At 46.3% G+C, this 22,074-nt stretch overlaps 1 protein-coding gene across 3 annotated transcripts in view; it reads left to right on the plus strand.

Moving 5' to 3' along the window:
- Ralgapa2 (Ral GTPase activating protein catalytic subunit alpha 2) overlaps window positions 1–12,757 on the plus strand; it is a 273,816-nt gene extending 261,059 nt beyond the window's left edge. For 2 of the 3 annotated variants that reach the window (XM_041670313.1, XM_041670314.1), the window contains one exon: window positions 11,512–12,757. In XM_041670313.1, coding sequence (XP_041526247.1) covers window positions 11,512–11,684 — 173 coding nt within the window. In that variant the 3' untranslated portion in view covers window positions 11,685–12,757. Of the gene's footprint in view, window positions 1–8,125; window positions 8,163–11,511 lie in introns of all 3 variants that reach the window. The other variant, XM_041670315.1, reaches the window with a different exon arrangement.
- The last annotated feature ends 9,317 nt before the right edge of the window (window positions 12,758–22,074 follow it).

Raw genomic sequence — 22,074 nt, forward strand, 5'->3', positions numbered from 1 at the left:
AGCATTTATCCAAAGTGGGTTATAATGCATGCCATCTCTTTCTTATAATACATGTGGCAGGAATAAAATAGTAAGCAGGGAAGAAAGAAGTCAGGCTGTTGCTTTAAGTGGCACAGGTGTGTCTCTAGATCACAGATGTGTTGGGTCTGATGCAAGATGCAAAACAAACACCTATAATTACATTTTACCTGCCTTCACCATTCTCGATCTCTTAGGAAAAGTGGGTCAGTGGCAAGCAATATGGTCAAAGCCTGGCATGGGGAGAAGGGGGAAGCCAGGAGCCAGGTTAATCCCCAGGCTGGGTAGCGCAGTTCTGAATAACTGAAACTTGATTCTGGGTGCTTTTGTAAGTGGTGCTGAGGGTTTTAGAAGAACTCTCTATAGCCCCAGTTGGCACCACACTTTGCTTTGTGCTTATTCATCCCTATATCCTTTTAACACTCTGTTACTCTTCTCCTGCTGCTCTGGGAGACAAGCAGAGGTGAGACATATTTTTCCATTTGGTCAGCTAGAAAGTGATTCTGCAGCCTGTCAAATGCGACATCTCTGACATGGCTCTGCCTTCCCCTGAGCAGACCTGTGAAGAGTATTTAAGGATACACACAAGGTTCTGGGAGCCTTTAGAAGGCCCTTGTCTCTTCCTTTGTGGAGAATGCAGTATTAAGGGAGAAATATATCCATGAAGGAACTGTATCCAAAAGCAGGGGAGGGTGATCCTAGATTAGTTATAGCAAAATGTGACTACAAGTGAAAGTGGCCCTGCTCGCCAGTGACTTGGGCCACTTACGCTGAGACTCCCCTGAGATGGAGTGCCATATGTCTTATGGTCCTGGAGCCTGTGAACAGGGGCTTGCCTCCAGTGTCCTCCACCACCCGTTAAGCATCCAGCTTTTGTCTTTGCAACATCGGCCAAGACCTAGGATGCCTGAAAACTAAAAGTCCTTCTGCAAGACCAGGATGGATGAGCAAATGGAGGAAGAGCCAAGAGAATGCAGACTCTCATGGTCCGTCCTGACCCTGGCCAGTGCTGAGACTTGAGTCCACAGCTTCTGAGAATGGGAAGGGAGCTGACATATTAGAGTTGTCTAGAAACTGTTGGAGGCATGGTGGAAGCACCTCCAAGAGTCTTTTATAAGATACTGTAGTCAGTCAATCCGGCTTTCCTGGCCTTCCAGGGTTTTATGTGCAGGTGGCATCTTTTTCCCACCTAACTGCTAATTATGACTCAGGGGACACTGAAGCAGTTACCAGGGGATGGCCAGCAGGTACCAAGAATCTTTCTCATACAGAGTTTTGGAAATGAATCTTTATTAAAGCTTATTCAAAGTAGCCTCTCGAGTTTGACTAAGACAAGCCCAGGGTTTGGGACACCCAGGCTCACATTCTTTGAATGGCAAGTGTGGCGTTCGTGTCAATCTGGCCTCGCAGGTGGTCCATGTGCAGCCTTAGCAGCGGGGGCTTCCTGGAAGAGTCCGTGATTTTGCTCGGATTTCCACTTAGCAAAGCACAAACTAAAGCAAGGCCAAAGGAAGCTCTTGTGCTGGCATTGGTGTCTGCTGTTGGATAGAAGGAATGTTTTATGCTATCCTTTCCAGGGATGCTCAGGGTAACGCCTGGGGGGTGGGGGTGAGGAGCCTGTAAATTTTCTCTTAAAGCCCCACAAAAGACTAAATGGAAAAAAAAATTTTTTGAAGATGGGAAACATGCCAGTCAGTATTGCAGGAGGATGGATAAATGGGAGGGAGAGAGGGAGGGAAGGAGAAAGACTTATAGCATTAATATGGCCAGTGTTGTGTTACGAGCGGCAGGGCTGCGTCGCTGGCACGCGGCCGCCCGCATGGCTAGCTTTACCCGAAATAATTATACAGAAACTGTATTCTTTTAAACACTGCCTGACCCATTAGTTTCAGTTTCTTATTGGCTAGCTCTTACATATTGATCTAACCCATTTCTATTAATCTGTGTAGCCCACGAGCTGGCTTACCAGGAAAGATCTTAACCTGCGTCTGTCTGGAGTGGGAGAACCATGGCGACTCCCTGACTCAGCTTCTTTATCCCAGCATTCCGTTCTGTTTACTCTGCCTACCTAAGGGCTGGCCTATCAAATGGGTCTAGGCAGTTTCTTTATTAATAAGAAATCACTCCCACATCAGGCCAGCATTGAATTCTTGACACAGAAGAGGGTTCACAGCACTATGGCAGAGAAAGAATAACAAAAAGCCTATTTTCTTACCACTTAAAGGTTATAAAATGATAAAATCCCAGATGAGCACCACCTTCTTGTGCCCCCCCACCCCCTACACATACCTGCTGGAGGCCACAATGAGGTGCTGAAATTCTGGCCAGCCTAGTATCCTGGTAGTACCCACACCTCTCTTGCAGCTCACCCAGTTGGTAGGCCAACAGCATCATTCCCCAGAGCATCTCACAAACCCCACAGGGTAGGGTCTTCAGGCAGTCACTCCACACCCGTGAGTGTCCTAAGGACTTAGTTGGAGAGGCCTAGAAGTGAGCAAAGCAGAAGAGGCACCCAGCAGGCCTGTGATCCTGTGATTAACAACTGAATGCCGCGGCAGTGCAGGCATCCCCCCTGAAAATTTGCTATGGCTGCACTGTGTTCCTCGCCACAGTACGATGGAATAGAATCCTGCACCTTGGGTACCCAGGTGGAAAGAATTTGGCAGCACCTGTCTTTATATGGGAAGGTGAGCCTGAGACAGGCAGGTGTGTGATCTGAAGTCATTCACCTCACTCTGGCCTTGAAGAATTATGTTGATAGCTATGGGCAGCACAGAGAAAAATCAATGACTAGGTAACCCAGAAGAACAAGGACGTAAGGCCAAAATTCCTGCAGTCACGTCTCACTCAAGAAGCTCCATGTGGTAGCGCAGGCTACTCAAGAGGCCTGAATGAGAGGATCCCTTGAGCCCGGGTGGTCAGGGCCAGCCTTGGGAATGCCACCAAGACCCTTTCTCAGAACAATAGGTAAAGGTCTCCAGGACACGCCACATGCTTCAGTTGCTGTTTCCAGCAGGCCATTTCTGTGCAGTTTCCCTACCATCTACCCTGGTGAGGAAGGCTTCTCCTTGGCAGGTGAAGAACTGAGGAGGGTGCCTGGCTGGTCATGTCAAGATCTGGGCTTAGAACTTAGGTCATTCTGTCCTGGATGGGACTCTTTGTCAGACCCACTCAGGGTGCCTGCCTTTTGGGTGTCCATTGTGTTGGAACAAATCCACAGGAGTAAACAGCCAGGTAGCAGAGAAATTCTTTCCTTGTGTCAAAAGCCAAACATTCTCCTCAAAGGCAGAAAGAACTAATTTGTTGGGTTTATGGCCTGGCCAAGTTGTGGTGTGAGTGGCAAATGCTCTCCTATTTTGGCCCAGACAACTGAGCAATGTAATTAACATGAACTGTGTTATTGTTTGCTCCAAACGTGAGTGGAGTACATGGGAAGAGCTTTGGTAGAGAAAGCCTTGCTCTTGGGCCCACACTGCCTCCTGATTGTCTAAAGACAACAGGCGTGTTTGTTTGTGTGCTGAGGGTTGAGTCTAAGGACTCATATACTTTGAATAAGTGATCCATCACAGGGCCTTAGTCCCATTCCCAGCCCCAAGGAAGACTATTTCTGTCAATAAAACTACCGAGGAGTCCCGTCATTTCTCTGATGTTTCCTTGAGTACTTGAGAATACTCTAGAACTCACAGTCTCCTCAGAAGAAACCTCAGACGTAACTGCTACTTTGTTTTAAGGCAACTGCTTATCAGGTGATTCAAAAATACAGTTGTGAGTGACAGACATATCAAGCCCAGGAAGTCCTGAGGCAGAACACTTCTAGCCGCTTCCTATATGGGCCACTCTCGAGTTGTTTGAAGAGAGCTGAACTCAAGTTACAGGACATGTTCGAGTCAGCCTTGGTCACTAGGAGTACTGTGCAACTGCAGGAAGTGTGCTTGCTTTGAGGATGGTGTGAAGTTAAGATAGGTTCAGTTAAGGAGGTATTGGTGACATCATCCACATGGCCCATCCTTCCTGCCCCTCCTTCCTGGGCCCCACAGGAGATTTTTTTTTTCTCTAAAACTTGAAGTCATCCTTGTATCGCTTTTGAAATGGTGAGTATAGAATATTTTTCAGACCACTTTCTGTCCTGTTGAGGTGGGGAGGGAATATAACTCAATGGTAAATACTTGACCACCATTGTAGAAGTTAGCTTGATTCGGGAAATAACCAGCTAACTAAAAGATAAAACAATTATATTTCTATTAATTATAAGGGGAAAACTCACGAAACAGGAAGGAGAAGTCCAAGCTCAGCTGGGAGGGAACCACAGAGAGAGAGAGACAGAGACAGAGAGAGAGGAGAGAGAGAGAACCAGGTCCCAGAAAGCCGCACCCTAATTTGGTCCCACCTCTTGAAGATAATTGGTTAACAAAGCTACCCCATCAAACCATGCACAAGGCCCTGGCTTCAGTCTCGAGCACTACAAAGGAAAAAGAAAAAGAAAACTTTAAGAAAAAAAAGGTTGTATTGAGATATTATTAGCATATCATGCCAATCATCCAAAAAAGTATACATTTAATACTTTTGGTATTTTCACAGATTGTACAACTACCTCCATGGTCTAACTGTAGAATGTTTCATTTCCCCTAGAAATAAAATAAAAACTATTCATAAATCAATCTTCATTACTTCCACAAACCCCCCCCCACCCGGTCCTGAGAAGCCACTGACCCACCACCGTTTCTATGTGTCTACCTACCCTGGACATTATATGAAATGTCCATGTATACACATGGAACGAGACAATACGGTGACTTGGCTTCCTTCACCTAACATGTTTTCAAAGTGTATTCATGCTACAGCGTTTATTGTGTTTTTAAAATGTATTTTATTGGCATGTTTATACTTTGATAATTTCATGTGTACATTGAAATATTATACCCACCCGTTTTGACTCCTGCCTTCCAAATTCATGTCTTCCTTTTATATCCCCCTAAACCCAACTAGTGATGCCCATGTATACATGGATATAGAACCATTCACTGAAGCATGGGAAATCTACCAGTGTCTATGCCCTAAACGAAGAATGCTTCTTCCTCCTTATTGGAGGCTTTTAACGTTGCCAAACAGTTCTTTCATCAGTTGATGGTCACTTGGGCTGTTGAGAACAGCACTACTCTAATAGCCATGCACTGTAGAGCCGGTTTGAGAAGACCAGCAGCCTCCCTTATGGTTACAGTGCAGCCGAGACCTTGCTATCCATGTGCTTTGAGATATTGAGGAGGCCTGGACACCTTTCTCCACTGTGGCTAACCAGTAAGTTGGCACTGAACCATTAATTTTTTAAGTGTGTAACTTAGTCATAGCTCCTAAATTCACATAATAGTTGCCCAAAAGGAAAAATGCCAGCAACGTTTTTTCTTAATGTTCCAACTGCGCACTAAGGCCCTACACAAGTGTGCCTGCAAACAGTGCGGGTGCTTTCTTCTTCCCTCCATGCTTGTTGGTCCAGCTGTCCTGGCTTTCTGTTTCAGAACCAAAGTTGATGGGCAAAACCAACAACCAAGCAGTGGACGCCAAGCCCAGTGCCAGGGCTGGAGCCAGAACATAGCCACTGCTGCTGGATTGGAAATACTGGAAGCCATCCTTGGCCATTTGGAGATGTTAATTAGGCTGGCAAATCCCCACTGGTCTTGGGTTGCCAGTGTTAAGTTGCGTGTGCAGGCTTCCCCATCCACTGCCTGCACCTGTTCCCCTCCTCAGAGCCATTCCAAGGGGTCTGAATAACCCGTCAGCTCTCTGAGCCCCTCTGCCTGCCTTCCTGCTGGGAGAATAGTTAGCACTTGCCTCAAGCTGGAACCCCAGTGCAGTCTTTCTTCCTCTCCCATGCCAATGCTCGAAATCCTTCTTTTTCTAATTATCTTGAACCAGTTCATTATTTCCCCACTAACTGTTCGGTAACAAGGATATGGGGAGAGGCAGCCACATTTCTTGTCTGCCCTGGCCCAAATTTACCCCAGGTGGCAATGCTGGACAGCAGGCTTTCCTCAGAGATAAGACGCTTGCTCCAGAATCCACTCGGTTGCAGCTGGAAGAAACAAACCTATAAATACCCACAATTCTCAGATTGCATCCCTAGGCAGAGCTGCAGAGAATGCAAATCTCCAGCCATGTTTGTTATTCCGTGAATTCAAAAATGAAGCCCTTGTTGGTATCCAGAATATCAAAGAAGTCATACAACACCCAAAAAGTAAAACACTTCTTTAAAAATGTCCTCTGGATTCTCTAGGCTTCAACTTTTGTGTATGAGTTGCCAATTGGTCAAAACTTCTGCCATTTGGTGTCTGAGTTAGATTATGAAGGGGTCCCCCCCCCAGGAGTCTCTCCAGCTGCTCCTACATGAAAAGGAGCTGGCTGCTGATTCCCCAGTATCACTAATGTCCAGACATGCTTTCTTATTCAAGATACACTGTAACCCTGCAGTACAATGTCCTCAGTCACCATGGAACCTCTCAAGACCCTTGTTTCCTAACTTGGCCTCTTACTTCAGATACCACAGAAATGTATGTGTGTCTGTGTATTTGTGTGCTCTGCCTACCCCACCATCCACTACGGCCCCCAAATCAAGGAGGGTTTTGTTTGCTGTATCCATTGCTGCAGCCTGGAATGATACTCAGAACACATCTGAGTGGATGAAAAGAAAGATGGGCATGCTTTGTGCCCCTTTCCTGCCAGGCATCATGTGCCTCCCCATCTCTTCTCATCCCTCATCTCCAAGCTCAGTGTCCTCTCTTCTAGGCACTTTGAATAGTGTGCAGGGTAGCTGATGCTCTGTGCTAGCCCCTGGGGTTGTACTGAGAGGCAATCTGCTCCCTGGCCCCAGCAACTGGGACCTCGCCCTTCAAGAGGACTGCTTAGATGTCAAGAGCAGGTGACGTCTGAGCCCTATGGAATAATCAAGGCAGCCTCCAACTGCCCCTGCTATGCATCGTCTTAACTCAACCATGGACTGGCAGTTACTGAAATATTATTTGTGGGCCGGCACACCACACCAGGCTGTGTCTGGGGACCCTCAGGAGATGAGCAAACCGGTCCTCATCAGCAATTACAAACAAGTCCTCCATTGTTAGTGAGCCATCTGCTTTCTGGGTTTCTACCAATCAAGGGCCTGTATGCATAGCGTACCCAGGGCCAAGGGGGGCTGCAGGAGAGTGAGATCAAGGAGCCCCTTCATAAAGAGCCTTTTCTCACATAGGAGAGCATCAGGAGCCTGAGGTAGACCCATGCACACAGAGGTGTGAGGATCTTCCATTAGATGAAATGGAACCTTGCAGTATGGCATACTGGGAGAAATTATCCTTAGAAATTATCTTCTAAGGACATTATCATCTGTTACCCGCAGTCAACCTGGATAGAGCTTCTTATGCCCACCCATGGAGAAGGACCCAAGTTCATAGTAAGACAAGGAAGTACCACTTGGTCATCCAGGGCTGGTCATGGATCCTGGCTTCCCACCCCAAATGCTCTATCAGGAGGCCGAGTTTTCATCAGTAGATTGGAGAATACAACTTCATGGAAGTACACACACTTCCTTCAGAGAGACATAGCAAGGAGAGTGTCCGAGTAGTGTTAAAAAATCTCTAGTCACTGTGCCAACCCTGGGAGATGGGATCAACAGAAAGTCTGAGTTTGTAATTGTGGCAGTGTGTACAACGATTTGTGTCGCTGCTAAATGTCCAGATTTGATAGGCATCGAGCTATATGGAATTGAGTATAGTTGTTGGGGTAGAAAGCTACTTTCTGGAAGCAAAAATAGTGTGCATCTAACTGGAAACACAGGGAGTAAGATGGTGTGGAAGGGCTGACGGGCCTGTCATAAGGATCAGGAAACTGAGATCTTCCCTCAGTTCTGTATGCTTCTGGGGACTCCTTTGTAAATATGGCCCCTACTGGTATTTGGTCCCATCAAGTGGGTATTCAAGTGAGCATTCAGGAATGATGCACGAAGGCTTTAGGAACAGGGGGAGCTGGGATAAACACATTTTCTCAGCAGTGAGTCCATTATCAAACTGAAGCTGCTGAGGAGGTGTCCTTCCATTCACTGGATTTTTATCTTCTCTCTCTTCAGATTAAAGCACAGAGCTGTCTCATTATACTTGAGCAAGGTAAGACTAACACTTTGGTGTCCCCCTCCCCACCATGCCCATGCACACGCTAAACACTGCTTTTGGGGAGAGGTATCGGTTGACTAACACTTCATGCCCACTCAGCTCCTTGGGCCTCAGCCTTGCCTGCCTCCTGTCTTTTCCCAAGGGGCCCTGCCACTCTCCCGCCCCTACATGTCTGTGCTGCCTGTGGAGCCCAGCTCTGTCTGCCTTTCTTCTGCCAGTACACTCTGGGTGGAATCTGACACCAACACCTGCCATCGTGGAAAATGTCTTTGTCGCCTCCCTTTTGTGTGGGGGGGCTGCAGGGAGCCCTGGGTACAGGACCACTGCCCCCCTCCCCCTTTTGTTGTCGGTGAGCAAGCCTGAAGAAGCAGGATGTTGAGATGAGCCGATAAGATAAAGCTCCTGCTGGGCTGGCCTTTGACTACTTGCCTTAGCAGAGGCCTCCAAAGGCCTCCATGCAGGGAGGGCAGGTCGTTAAGGAGGGCTGCTGAATAGAGCAGCTGGGACAAGAGAGACAGACAAAAGCTAAGCAAGTGCAGAGGGAGGCGAACCCCAGGATCTGCAGTCTAGGACTCAGAGAACAAGCTGAGATGGCAGGTGTGACCTCCCAGCCTGACCTTTCTGTCCTGGGCCTGAGATACTGACCCAGCACAGATAGCTCAGATGGGTGGCAGCCACCACTGCAGGACTGGGTATGACTCTCTGGTGTGGCCTGGCTGTACTGGTCTCTGGTTCACAGGTAGCAGAAACTTGGGTAGTGACTATGGTAATGCCACTCAGAAGAGAGAGAGAGAGCTGCCATTTAGTAGCCATATTCATTCCTATGGTGGTCTCAACACAAATAGGAAGAGCTCACCCAGGACACCCCTGTAACCCAGCAGGCTACCATACCTGCTGGTTGGCTGAGCAACCAGTCACTGTAGTAGTCAATCCTCTAGCCCAGCTGCCCTTTCTCTTCTCAACCATCAACCAAAGCTTTGGACTGGTCCCAGCAGTGTCCCAAAGGTGACAGCATCTACAGAACATAAGTGCTCTAGTCAAGAAGGCTTGAGCAGGATTGTAAAGTCCCGTCCCAGTAAGAGTTTAGGTATACAGATTTGTATTTACAGCCCCCTACCCCGTGTACTCCTGCGCCTGCCCTGGCAGAGGTAAAACAGAGACTAAGGGCCCTTTGAATAAGCCCCGGCTTCCATCCCCAGCAGAAGCGGAACTGGGGCAGCGCTGCCAGCAGCTTGCAAGTGTAGTCACTGTATCAAAAATCAGCCCTTATCCTTTGTGCCCATCTATGCGTTCTGCAGCTGCTGTCTCCCCATCCATCATAGGGTACAGTGGGCATAGGGGAGTCATCGCAGGATGAAGGTGTGCTCGCGGGAGTTGAGAACTGAAGGAATGCATGGGTCATGGTTACGCTGGATCCTGGTGTGGCTGTGCTCTCTACCTTTAGGAGTATAAACCCCTTGCTTGCAGAGCTTTGAAATGATGGCTCTGACTTATTCACTAAGACAGCTGGCACTATTCTGTCCATCTGCAGGACTCAAGCTGTGACCCTCTGTCCTCCTTGTCTTCCCTGGTAGAGGGGGATTGAGGAATAGCTAATATGTTTGCTTCTGACCAAGCATTCGTAACGCCCTTACCTAATATCTTTAAGCATTTATTGACTTCCTTTTTTCTTTTTTGGCTTCTTAATCTCAACTGATCTGATCAGAGTGGGTGGCCTTTCAAACCAGAATACTCTCTGAGGTTCAGCCAGGTTTATTTCCCCTCTTGCCCTTCACCCCGATCAAATGTGCCTGCCCACTCCTAACAACTAGGAGATGGAGATATGCCCATAAAAACCCAATCCTTGAGGGGCTAGAGAGATGGCTTTGCAGTTAAGAGCTGGCTTCTCTTCCAGAGGACCCAGGTTCAAATCTCAGCACCCACATGGCAGCTCACAACTGTCTGTAACTCCAGTCCCAGGGGATCTGACACCCTCTTCTGGCCTCTGTGGGCACCAAGTAGCACATGTACATATATGTAAGCAAAACAAATATATGTTTACAAACAACACTAATCTTGGAATGGCCAAGTCTAGCTATGCTTTGCTTAAAGCAGCCTAAGTTTTGTATTTTTGCAGTACTGGGACTTAGGGCTTCGTGCATGCTAATTAAGGTTTCTACCACTGAGCTACCCCCACTCCTCATGGCCTGTTTCTGAAGAGGAAAACAATAGGAGAGGGCTCAGGGCCTCTCTCTCTCTCTCTCTCTCTCTCTCTCTCTCTCTCTCTCTTTCTGCTAACCTCACTGACCCTAGAAGGGAAGGAGGGGGAAAGCCTGTCCTTGGAATCTGCACTGAGAAACCAGAGAGTGCATGGGACAGTGTCTCCTCACGTGACGTGACAGGGACTGGTAAGGACCGATTTCAGAAGCTCTTCCCCAGAAGATAAGGCATGGTCAAAAGACGTATATATTAAAAGAAAAAGAAGCATGAATAAATAAAAAGCTGTAAACAAAATAAGCCAAGTAAATTAATTTCGAACACCACTAATAACCGTTTCAAAGGCCATAGTTGTAGCGGAAAAGCCGTAGGGATGAGGCTCCAGGAGCACTGCTTTTGAGGTTTGTTCTAGGCGGAGGCCACTCAGGGAAGCTTAGAGCATTTAAAAATATATTACAAGGGGAAGGGTGATGAAATGATCCTCTCATTCGAAGAGTGGCCCTCCGGGAGGTCGAGCAAGCCGCAACCCTGGCCGGGTGTTGCAGCAGCATTCCTGTATTCCTCTGAGCCCCCAGACAGCCACCCTGGGGAAGGGAGGAGTGCAGATCTGTGCACTTTAATTTTATTCCTTGTTCCCTCCAGTGCTAAAGAGCTGCATGCTCATCTGGACTCATTCAGACAAGCAATTTAGGCCTGACCTCTAGTCTCAGGCCCTTTAGGGACTAAGTGAGGAGTAGCTCGTGTGAAATATCAATATGGGAACACACAGGGATCCCGGGAACTCAGCATTGTCACCGGCTCAGCCCCGGGCTCTCCATGGCTTTCACTCAACTCTGCTGCAATCTGATGCCTTGTCTTCATTCTTCTGTGCCAGCCAGAAAGGCTGATTTTATTTCAGAGATTCACAGATTTGTAATTCCTTGATGTAGAAAAATCCAGGGCAAAGACTAAGAGGAATGACATTTCTTTGGTGGTACAGTCAGCAAACATTCTGGCAGTACACACTGTGGGGCAGGGCGGACATCAGACCCTCTTCCCAGTGACCAAGTTCCCTTGGTCTTCTGAGTACCATATATACTTCCTTCAGTATGTGGCCAGAGATTCTCTTTGACCTCTATGGTGTGGCCATTCTCTGTTTCCTTTGCAGGGGTCTTGACCTCCAGCCTGAGTGTGAACCCCAAGAAAATCCTCCATGTGGAAGACACAGGCAAGAGTCCCCTGCTTTACCCAGAACCCTCAGACCCAGGCTCCTGGAAACTGCCACTGTGCCAGCGTGTGCAGCAAGCCTTCCCATTGTCGGGCTGCCAAGGTCAGAAGTGATGTAGTTTGTGTGAAACTTTCAAACAAGGCTGTGTCCTCTTGTCCTGGAATCTCATAAACCCTGGACTTCAGAAGAAGAAGAGAAGAAGTTGCCATCAGTCAGGAACAAGTCTGCTGTCATGTGAACAATGGATAGTCTGGAGCCTCTAGTCAGAACACAGTAGCAAAGGGCTCGGGGCCCACAGGGAAAGGGCAGAGGACACTTGTCTGCGTTCCCGAGTTGTTTTCCTGTCATGTATATACCCAAGCTTGGTTCCCAAAAGGGCTGACAAAACAATTGTGTAACTGTTGGAGGGATTTCCTCCATAATGATTTTGCTAATCCTTGTGTTAGGGTTTACAGTTTAATTCAAACTTTTCATCATCAAAATTTCGTCATCATGGAAACTGGCTGTCCCCAGGGTCTTTTCCCATAGGAAGTTTTTACCTCCATCACTGAACCTTTCTCCACCTGGTACCTGAGATCCACTGACTTAGATTTTCCTGGCAACATAGTTCTGCCAGATCTGGACAGTGATGTTTCACACGGAGCGATCAGAAGTATCCGGAAGTATAGGCCTGTCCGCATGAGAGCACTAAGCCGATATCTCAACCCTGCGCAGGCCAGCTCAGCCCAGCCTAGCTTAGTTCAGCTCAGCCCTGCCCAGCTCAGATCAGCCCAGATCAGCCATACCTAGCCCAGCCCAGCCCTGCTCAACCCTGCTCAGCTCAGTCCAGCCTAGCTCAGCCCTGCCCAGCTCAGCCCTACCCAACCCTGCTTAGTCCTATCCAGCCCAGCCCTGCCCAGATCAACCCTGCCCAGCCCCGCTCAGCCCAGCCCTACCCAGATCAGCTCTGCTCAGCCCAGTTCAGCCAAGCCCAGTCCTGCTCAGCCCTGTTCAGTCCAGCTCAGCCCAGCACCACCTACATCAACACACAAGATTAGTACCTGTTCCAGCTCCAGGGCTGACCAGCACCCACATTGTGTCCAGTACCGCCCAAATCTCACTGGTAGTCTTCCTCCTACCTATTGCTCAAAAACCAAGACAGGCCTTGGAAACAATTCTTGTCACTTAAGTTTTAGGGTAACAGATTCCAAGCAATAGAAAAAAAAAAAAAATATATATATATATATATATATATATATATATATATATATATGCCTATCTGACTCCAAGGAGAGTGTCTTGTGCCTGTTAGGGATGGAAAAAAGGAAAGGAGTTAAATGAATCCCAGTATCCCATCCCTTGGACGTCTTGGACCTTAGAATCCAGCAACTAAGAGTCAGTTGACAGGGAAGACTTCTGTCCCCCCTCCTCACCCTCTGCCCTGGCCCTAGCCCTATCTCAGAGCTCCACTGTTGCTCCATTTCCTGCTCTGCCTCAAAGCAAAACACAGAAATTGCAACAGAGGTCATCCCTTGCTGCATGGGCCTGCTCCATGAGGCCGTTTCCCAGTGCATGTGTCTAGGGTGACCCCTTCCCTCCAACAGGAAGCAGTTATAGACTGTAGCCTGCAGGGACTCAGGCACGGGGAGGAAAGCCCTGATGTGGCCACCTCTCTACCTTCCTCTGCCCTCTCTTTGTGCACATCTCTCCTAGCCTACTTGGTCGTTCCTCTGAGTCTGCATGTCATCATTGTCTGTTCTCCCAGAGAAGCCAGCCTTTCCCATCTACTGTAGAGTTGATTTGGTAGAGAAAGGGGCAGAGCCAGAAAGCAGGCTTAGTCTTGCAGTGAGTGAGAACTGTGAGAGCACCCTCCATCTGCAGGGAGCATCCATCCAGGTGCTTTGAAGGGAATTCTGCAGCCTTCCATCACAGGCCAACAGACAGAAGCACCTGGAGAGCTGCCTAAAGATCATAAACACAACAGGACCTTGCAAAGCAGAAGGAAACCTCTAATCCGTGTGTGCTGTTTCCTAAGAGCCCAGGATGCTCACTTACTGGGAACTTAATGGTGACAGAAGGGTAATGAGATGCCATGGCATTTCCCATTGTGTCAGTGATACCTTGATTCTCAACCCACCCACCCACCAGTGTGTGTGTGTGTGTGTGTGTGTGTGTGTGTGTGAGAGAGAGAGAGAGAGAGAGAGAGAGAGAGAGAGAGAGAGAGAGAGAGAGAGATTTGAGCTTTCTGGTCTGGTTGTCTAGTATTACTCAGACTTCTATTATTGATCTGTTATTTGGCTGTTTACAAAGTGCCCAGACCTGACTCCTGCAGCAAGCACAGCAGCCCCTGCAACTCTTCCAGCAAGTAGCTTCTGCAAGAACACTTATCTTCAGGCTGCATAGACAGACCCCTGTTGTGGAATTCTTGTCATTTTGGAAGTCCTCTATTTTTGTTCTTATTTTTTCCAGTGGCAACAGAACCCAGGGCCCAGAGGTCCTTTTTAACTCCCCAGCCTTCTGTTTATAATTTTATTTGCCTCCGCAAGCCAACACTCCCAGACTTCGAGTGATAAATTCAATTGGAATTGAATTTGGAGGTACCAAATAATTTGACCTTGTTGTAACCTTATGATTTTTAGCATCCCCATGTCCTGGGGAGGAACAGCAGTTTATGTCTGTTTATATTTTACTTTTTTAGTTCAAGATCCTTAGGTTGGTAATGGCTCTGGTTAGAGACTTAGACTTGGGGAGTGTGGACTCTGGCAACCATGTTTGGTTGGATTTAGCAGTTCTTGTTATTTGGGGTGGAAAATTGAAATGATCAAGTTTGCTGTTTCTTTTTTTTAATTGGAAAAGCAAATATTGTGTTTTCATAATAAATGTGTTTTAGCAAAATTGCTAAGGGTCACTCATCCGGTAGCGACCCTCCAGAGAGCCACTCATCACATTAGTATTAGTAGGTCAGCCATCTGTAATCAAAGTGGCCCTAATTACCCCAAAGTGTTATAAGACTCTCTGGGTTCCTGCAGGGTCTGGCCAGTGCTCTTACTTCTTGGCATGCTGATTGCCAGATTTCCATGAAGAGGGAAACTGATGTTTATAGTCTTGTTGATTAGACATTTATGCTTTTAAAAAATAGTAATCCTACAAAATTATGACTTTTTAAAAGTATCTAGACCTTCAGCAGACAGGAAAAAAAGGAAATTTAGCCTGGTAAGTGACTTTTTACAGTGTCTTCAGCCAAGTTTGCAGCTCTTGAGAGCCCCGGGGAATGGCCCCTGACTTGGTGATGTGGCTAGTTATTCGGACCCTTAGCCTTATAAAGGAGATCACAAAGCTCCAGTGAGCCATGCAAATCCTGTCTTCCTAACTGTCCTCAGGTGTCACTTCCTTCTTGCTACTAACCTGTGGTAGAGGTTTGAAGGACCCTCTAAGCCTTCCAGTGTGTCTTACCTGTAGCTGTGTTACTCCATACCTACTGAAGGGGGTGTCACGTCTAAAGGAAACTTGTGCTTGTATTTGCACGCAATTTCTATGTATATGGCATACACAGTAAGCAAACATGTTCTTAGTTCAGTCTACAATGTGTAGTGTGTGTAAATAGGGGGACAACTGATGGAGAGGATAAATTAAGTTATAGCATGTTGTTTGATTGTTTTGAGGTCTCTTGTTATTTAGCTTCCCAGCACTGCACATTTAGGTTGTTCCGAGATGGGGGAGACCTCCAGGTCCGCCCCACCTTGGTAGGAGTGTACATGTGCACTAGAACACACTCCACGAAGGCACCATGCTGGGGAAACACTTAGCTCCTTAAATGGTGCCACTCAACTCCAGTCCGCTCCTTTTCGTTCTGATTCCCTGGGATGATTTGATGAGCTAGAACTACAGCATCTAGGTGCTGGGTGTTTCTGACATTCTCATAGTTTGTAGGAAAATAAAAGCTTATCCCAGCATCTATACAAAGTTGATTTGCATTTTTTATTGAACAAAGTTATTCACAAGCGTTTTATAAACCCAAAGCCAACAGGTGTTCAGTATGGTAGCTGATACCACTCAGAAGGTTTATACATACTCATGCAGGATCTACGCCATGGTTCATAGTATGGAATGCTGATATTCAGCCACCAGGGCACCTGCGGCCTCTGATGTCACCGAGTACACTTCTATATATGTGGTTCCTCGAGACTCTGGTCTACAGATGGGACACCATCTGTGTCCTCCACCCATCATCTCACCGAGTTAAACCTATCCCCGTCTTCATAATGGCATGGCTAGGCCAGTATGGTCTGTTTTTACAACTGATATTAAGCCTCATAGTGACCTTTGCCCCCTGCCTTGTCTTTCCTAGGCACCCCTGCCCTATTCTGGCTAGAGTTCCTGTCCTTAAGGAGAACTTTGGTATTAGGTGACAGGCAATATGTAATTTTGACCTCCTAGTGTGGCTGAAGCCAGGTACTGATATTTCCTGCCTCAGGGCTCCAGCAATCACATTACAACCTTGTCTGTGGTCTCCGAGACCATAGTGTGCCACTCGGTGTTCCGGACAACAGCGAATTCTCAGAATGCTGAACAACCTAGTTTATAACAAATCATTCACTTGTTCCTTTAGCAAATGCTTGCTGAGCACCCATTACTTGCAGAACGTGTTGGTGTCCTGAGAAAGGGTCTAGGGAGTCAAGTGCAAAGTGGAGCCTCAATTGGCCTGGCTTCATTTTAGCTTTTAACTGATAATCAAGAGCTTATATAGTTCCTTCTAGAAACAACTGAAGCTTTGTGAGCCAGAAGCACTACTTCACAACCTCCTGCTTCATTTGGGCATTTCTAAGGAGGATTCAGATTCCTACCTCATTCCCTCCCAGGGTAGAACTAAAGTATCTGCATCCCTTATAGCTACCTGGAAGGTGATGGATGCCCAGAAATTGACTAGGGAGCTAGAGGAGCCATGCTGATGGTATTCGAGGCAGCCCCATGTGTCTGTTGAGCTGGGTGGCCCACTGCTCTACAGCTGCTCCTTGGAGCCGAGTCCTTTCCTCTTGCTAACTGTTCAGCTCAGCAGATGGCCTTCCAGGATTCCCAGGGAGCTTTCCTCTGGGGTCATATTGGGCTACTTTGCAGATATGGAAATGAGCACTCAAAACGCAAAGGCTGCTGTCACTACTGTCTCATAAAGTTCTTCTCATATTTATAGCAGAAAGGTGGGAAGGGGTTGATTCTCGGTACCATGTTTCCTGTGAGAGATTGGCTCATCTTCATAAACCCTCGTCAACACCCTCAGACCATATCAAAAAGAATCCAGCTTCCACTGAAAAGGACCATTACTAGAAGAATGCAGTTGTTGGTTTTTGATGTGGGAGATTTTGTTTGTTTAGCATCCCAGGGGAAATGCCTGTCTCCTCCGACCGAGTATCTCCTAATGAGAAGACACCGCATTTACAGTGTTCACTTCTAAATCTCTGGTATAGCTTTGTGTGTGTCATTTAAGCCAAGGCCACTTGATGAAAATGTTTATACCAAGGAACACTATTCTCATTTGCACTCTACAAATGGATATGGTTTTAATTGCATTTCATTTTCAAAAAAAAAAAACATGGAAGTTGTGGGAAAATATCACAAAGAATACCTCTCTGCATACGTGGTTCCTTAACACCCTGGCCTACAGCTGGGAACACCAACTCTGTCTTCCATCTATTTCTGCTGTAAAAACTGAGGCCTGAAGGTGTTACCTCACTGGCTGTCAGGCAGCTAGACTGGGGCTCTAGCCAGGAGCTGAGTCTCCCGGGTCTCCATGTGTAGTTACACCTCCATTTAGCACCAATAACTGTTCTTGACCAGTACATGGATTGTTTCTTAAACAATGTAATTTTCTTGTGCCCGTTGTAGTGTAGCCACTGTGAGGATGCTTCTAAGACCACATCGGAGGCCACCCTGAGTCTAGACTGAGCACAGTAAGGTGTTGGCACTGTGCTGTCTGATTTGCCAGAAATCTGACCTCTCCTTATCATCCACAAAAAGAGCGCTTGGAACCAACCCCTACTGGGAATTCAAATACCACCAGATAGCAGATTCCTGGAAAGGCAGGTTGCATGGGTCTTAACTAAAAAAAAAAAAAAAGACTGAAAATAAAGATCTGGCACCAAGGCGGGCTTAGTGTAATGCCCAGGCGGGCTGACCACACCCTGCAATGTCTTTCCCACCTTCTAGAATCAAAAAGCCACGTGATGTTTAGTGCTTGGTACCGTTTGACCCAAGTTGTAATTGCCTTCTAAGAGCCTTTACAGGTATGTATTCCAGGAAAAGATGGTAAAAACACACCAAGTCGCTTGAACACCACAGAGACCACCAGCAAACGGCTTGCTTCCAAAGCCAAGGATCAGGTTTTCCACACACTGTCTGCTGTAGCTTCTCCAGTGTAGCTTCCCAGTCAGGGAAGGTAGAGGTCTATCTATGGCATGCTCCCCTTGCACACGTGCTCCTCAGCAGCTGGCCAGCAGCACCACAGCAGGAAAGCCTGGGTGGGAAATGACATCCATACTAAAGGGTGACTGAAGACTTGCTGAGATTGCATCGTGCTTCACTGGTTGTTAGAATTTTACAAGAAAAATATTTTTAATACCTAAGTCCCTGCTAGCCTACATTAAGTTGGATAACAAGAGATGAGGTGCGGATTTAAACTCCTGTGTTGTATGTGTGAATAAACACCTCCCGAGCATGCACGAGGTCCCCGGTTTGATCCCTAGCACTAGAGAAAGAGATGGTTGGAGTGTGTGTGTATGTAGAGAAATAGGAGAATTTAAAAATAATGTTGAAGATTCTACTCTTTACATAACCAAAGTCAGAGAAACTAGGAAGTCCTTGTCGGCGTCTTCCATACCATGTCAGACATGGAAAACACAGGTTTAATATCACACTGATACGCAGCTTTCCATATCAGACTACATTATGTATGTGATTGAAAATTCCATTTAAGACCTTTAAGAAAGGAAGAACAGATGCATTAAATGATCGCAGGAACAAGAGTGCCTTTTCCTGTGTGTCCAGGTGGAATTTCTAATCTAACATTTATGTATCCCTCCCTCTCTCTCTCTGGCAAAATGCTCATTGAGTTTGACAGACTATTTTACATGAATAGGTCCCGCTCATCAGCCTCCTCCTTGGCGTGGGGTCCCAGGGTCTGAAAATTGGAGTGTGCTTTTCACTGAGGGTGTGAAGTGTGGAGGGACGGCTATTACAGATCCTGAAAGGATCTTTTTGACTTCAGAAAATAGCCTGGCCAAGAAAAGCTTTTTTCCATGAATACTCACAGACTGCATTATGCTCCTCAGATGATAGAGGTGAGCACTTTTGATCAATATTCCCCAAGAAATGCTGCCAGGCTAAGTGGGACCTGAGGGCCTCTGGGAGACACCCCCTCCCTCGGAGCTGCTACACCTCTGCAGCTCATTTCTCCCCGATGCTTTGAGATACAGCCTCAGCTCTCCTCCTAAACACTGCACTCCATTCTGCCCTCCATGTACCTCACCAGAAATGGCTACTGCCCTAGTTTTCCTTCGGGAGCATTTTGTCACCTCCATTTCAGAAAAAGCCAAAGGCGGAAGAAAGACTTGAACAGGAGTAGGAAGTCTTGAGCGGGAGCTTCTGAATCAAGGACGGTTGGTTTGTTCACTTACTACCTGCAATGACATTGACAGTGTGGATGCATGGTACCCAGGCGACGATATACATTTTCTCTCCCATTTTTCCCCTCTCCATGGAAATGGTAATCAGATTATTTAAAAAAATCAATTCTTTCTCAAAGCCTTCTCTCCAGATTCATGCAAACACACACACACACACACACACACACACACGTTGGCTTTTATTTTGCACAGGAATGGCATTATGTATTTGTTACTCTGGTGTTGTTTTTAAGATTTACTATGTCATGGGTACACATATCTCTAATCATCATGCTTAGTTGGTGCATATTATTCCTCAATATGGAATTTAAGTCTTTCGGTCTCCAGTGTCCCATATAACAACACTCCTGGAACAAACACTATCACACTTCTATCCTGGCACATGGCTGCTTTTATCTTTGCAGATAAATTTCCAAAACAGAAATAAGTGAGTAGTACAGCTTGGATCTGGAATATGCTGCAAAGGCTTCTGGGTCAAAGGCTTGGTTGATCTGTGGGACAAACAGAAGACAGGGAAGGTGCTGTGCCTTTCAAGATTAGGCAACAAAGGGATTACAATCTCCTTCCCGGCCTTTTGAATGGCTTGCTCTGGGAACGCTGCCATGCTGTAAGGACACTCAAGCAGTGCTGTAGAGACTAGAGGCTATGAGGGAGCCAGCTCAGAAGCCACCCACCCCTTAGTACCATCAGCCTTTCACCCGCATGCAGACCTATTTCACGGAGAACTGTAACTTCTTTTTTCCTTAATTCAAAAAATTTATGTTATATGTATGAGTGTTTTACCTTTATGTTTATCTGTGTATCACGTGCCTAGTGCCCATGGAGGTCAGAAGACAGCATCAGATCTCCTGGTACTGGAGTTATGGATGGTTGTGAGCTACTGTGTGGCTTCTGGGAACTGGAAGTACAGACAGTGCTCTTAACCACTGAACCATCTCTCCAGCCCCAATAACTGTAATAGTCCAGGACACAGCCCTTCAACCAAGCATGCACCCGAATTCATTCGTTTGTATTTTTTAATTTGTGACAGTCTTAGTAGCCCAGGTTGACTTGACTGTGAACTCAGAATCTTCCTGCCTCTAATTCTGGGCACTGGGAATGAAGATGTGCCCCACTCGTGCCCAGCTGCTTCTGAATTCCTGGACTAATGAATAAGTGCTGCTGCTCTTAACCACTGAGTTTTGGAGCAATTTGTTGTTACATGGTCAAAGTGATATAAGCACACTAATCCTATGGATAGAAACTAGAACACTGGTTGTTTTGAAGCTGAACCCAAGATAAGGTAGAGGGAACATTTACATACATCAATACATTCTAACAATGGTTCAGAATCCATGGTGAGATAGAGTATCACATATCCTCTGCACCTAGACCACAGTATTTATCAAAAGGGGGCCACACTAGGGACCCAGGGCCTGGATCACGTGACCTAAGGTGAAGTGGTCAACATTTATTATATCCATTGTGCATAAAGAGATGATGGATCCTGCTACTTTCTACACAGGGTTGAGGTGAAGAGCAAATAGAAAAGTTCACATCGAGTGTTCTGAAAAGCCAGAGAGAATGCTAAAAATGGCAGGTATTTATTATATAATTGGTGTGGGAAGTCCTTCTGTATATGTGTTGCTTTTATTGATTAATAAAGAAGCTTTTGGCCAATGGCTTAACAGAATATAGCCAGGCTGGAAGATTATATATATATATATATATATATATATATATATATATATATATATATAGAGAGAGAGAGAGAGAGAGAGAGAGAGAGAGAGAGAGGGGAGTGAGAGAGAGAGTGAGTGAGTAGGTAGAGTCAGGGAGAAGCCATGTAGCCACCACAGGAGACAGATGCCTCCGCTGGAGCCTGCTGAAACTTTGCTGGTAGGCTACGACCTCGTCCTGATGCAAGGATTAATGGAAATGGGTTAGTTTAAGATAGAAGAGCTAGCTAGAAATATGCTTAAGTAATTGGCCAAGCAGTGTTTTAATACAGTTTCTGTGTGCTTATTTGGGTCTGGGCTGGGAAACAAATGAACAGTCACCCCTCAACAGAATTGTCTTCCAACGTGGTCAACTAAATCCACTTAAAAACCTGAGGAAGTTTGAAAAGGAATTCTAGACACACACACACACACACACACACACACACACACACACACACACACACAAAAGAAAAAAAGCAGTAATGAAGCCTCTTGCTTAGTTTGCTGTCAGAAAGCAGAATCATGGCTTCTTTAAGAGGTTTCCTGATACTGCTTTAGTAGTGAAAACTGTGTGGTTTCCGTAAAAGCTGTGGCTTCCTGGTTCACCAGCACTAATGGCTCTGACTCTTTCAGGAAGTCTGGCTAAGGAGCACTTAAATGAGGCTTCTGAGCAAAGTGCTACAACTTGCTTAATGGCAACATAGACCTGAAAATGGGGCAATGTGCATGACTCTCAGAGGCAGCGAACATGCCTCCATCATGTTGGACTGGGCAGAACCAACAGGCAGGACCACAGATTTGGTCCTAGACATGCCTGCTTAGCATTTAAAAATAGAGTGCTCCTGGTCAGAAAATAATTACAGATATGCAATAAAGATAGATTCAGATGAATAAGACCTCTAAATGGGTCATAGTGCTGGACCCATTGGATGCATAGGTTCATAGGTTTGAGAGAGAGAAAATAAAAAAGTGTATAGACATATAAAAAAGTCTTTTGAAAAACAATATAGTCATAGATTAAAAGAGTAAAGATAATTAAATATTAAACTTGCATTAAAAGTAATAGAGTAAGAAAAATAAGCCACATACATAAAGATGGAAAATACACAGTGAGTCTGGATTATGTTTATTATTGTGGGTTTTTTTTC

This window comes from Microtus oregoni, unplaced genomic scaffold, assembly GCF_018167655.1.
Source record: "Microtus oregoni isolate MIOR12 unplaced genomic scaffold, Mior012 000020F_ref0000438, whole genome shotgun sequence".
Classification (NCBI taxonomy): domain Eukaryota; kingdom Metazoa; phylum Chordata; class Mammalia; order Rodentia; family Cricetidae; genus Microtus; species Microtus oregoni.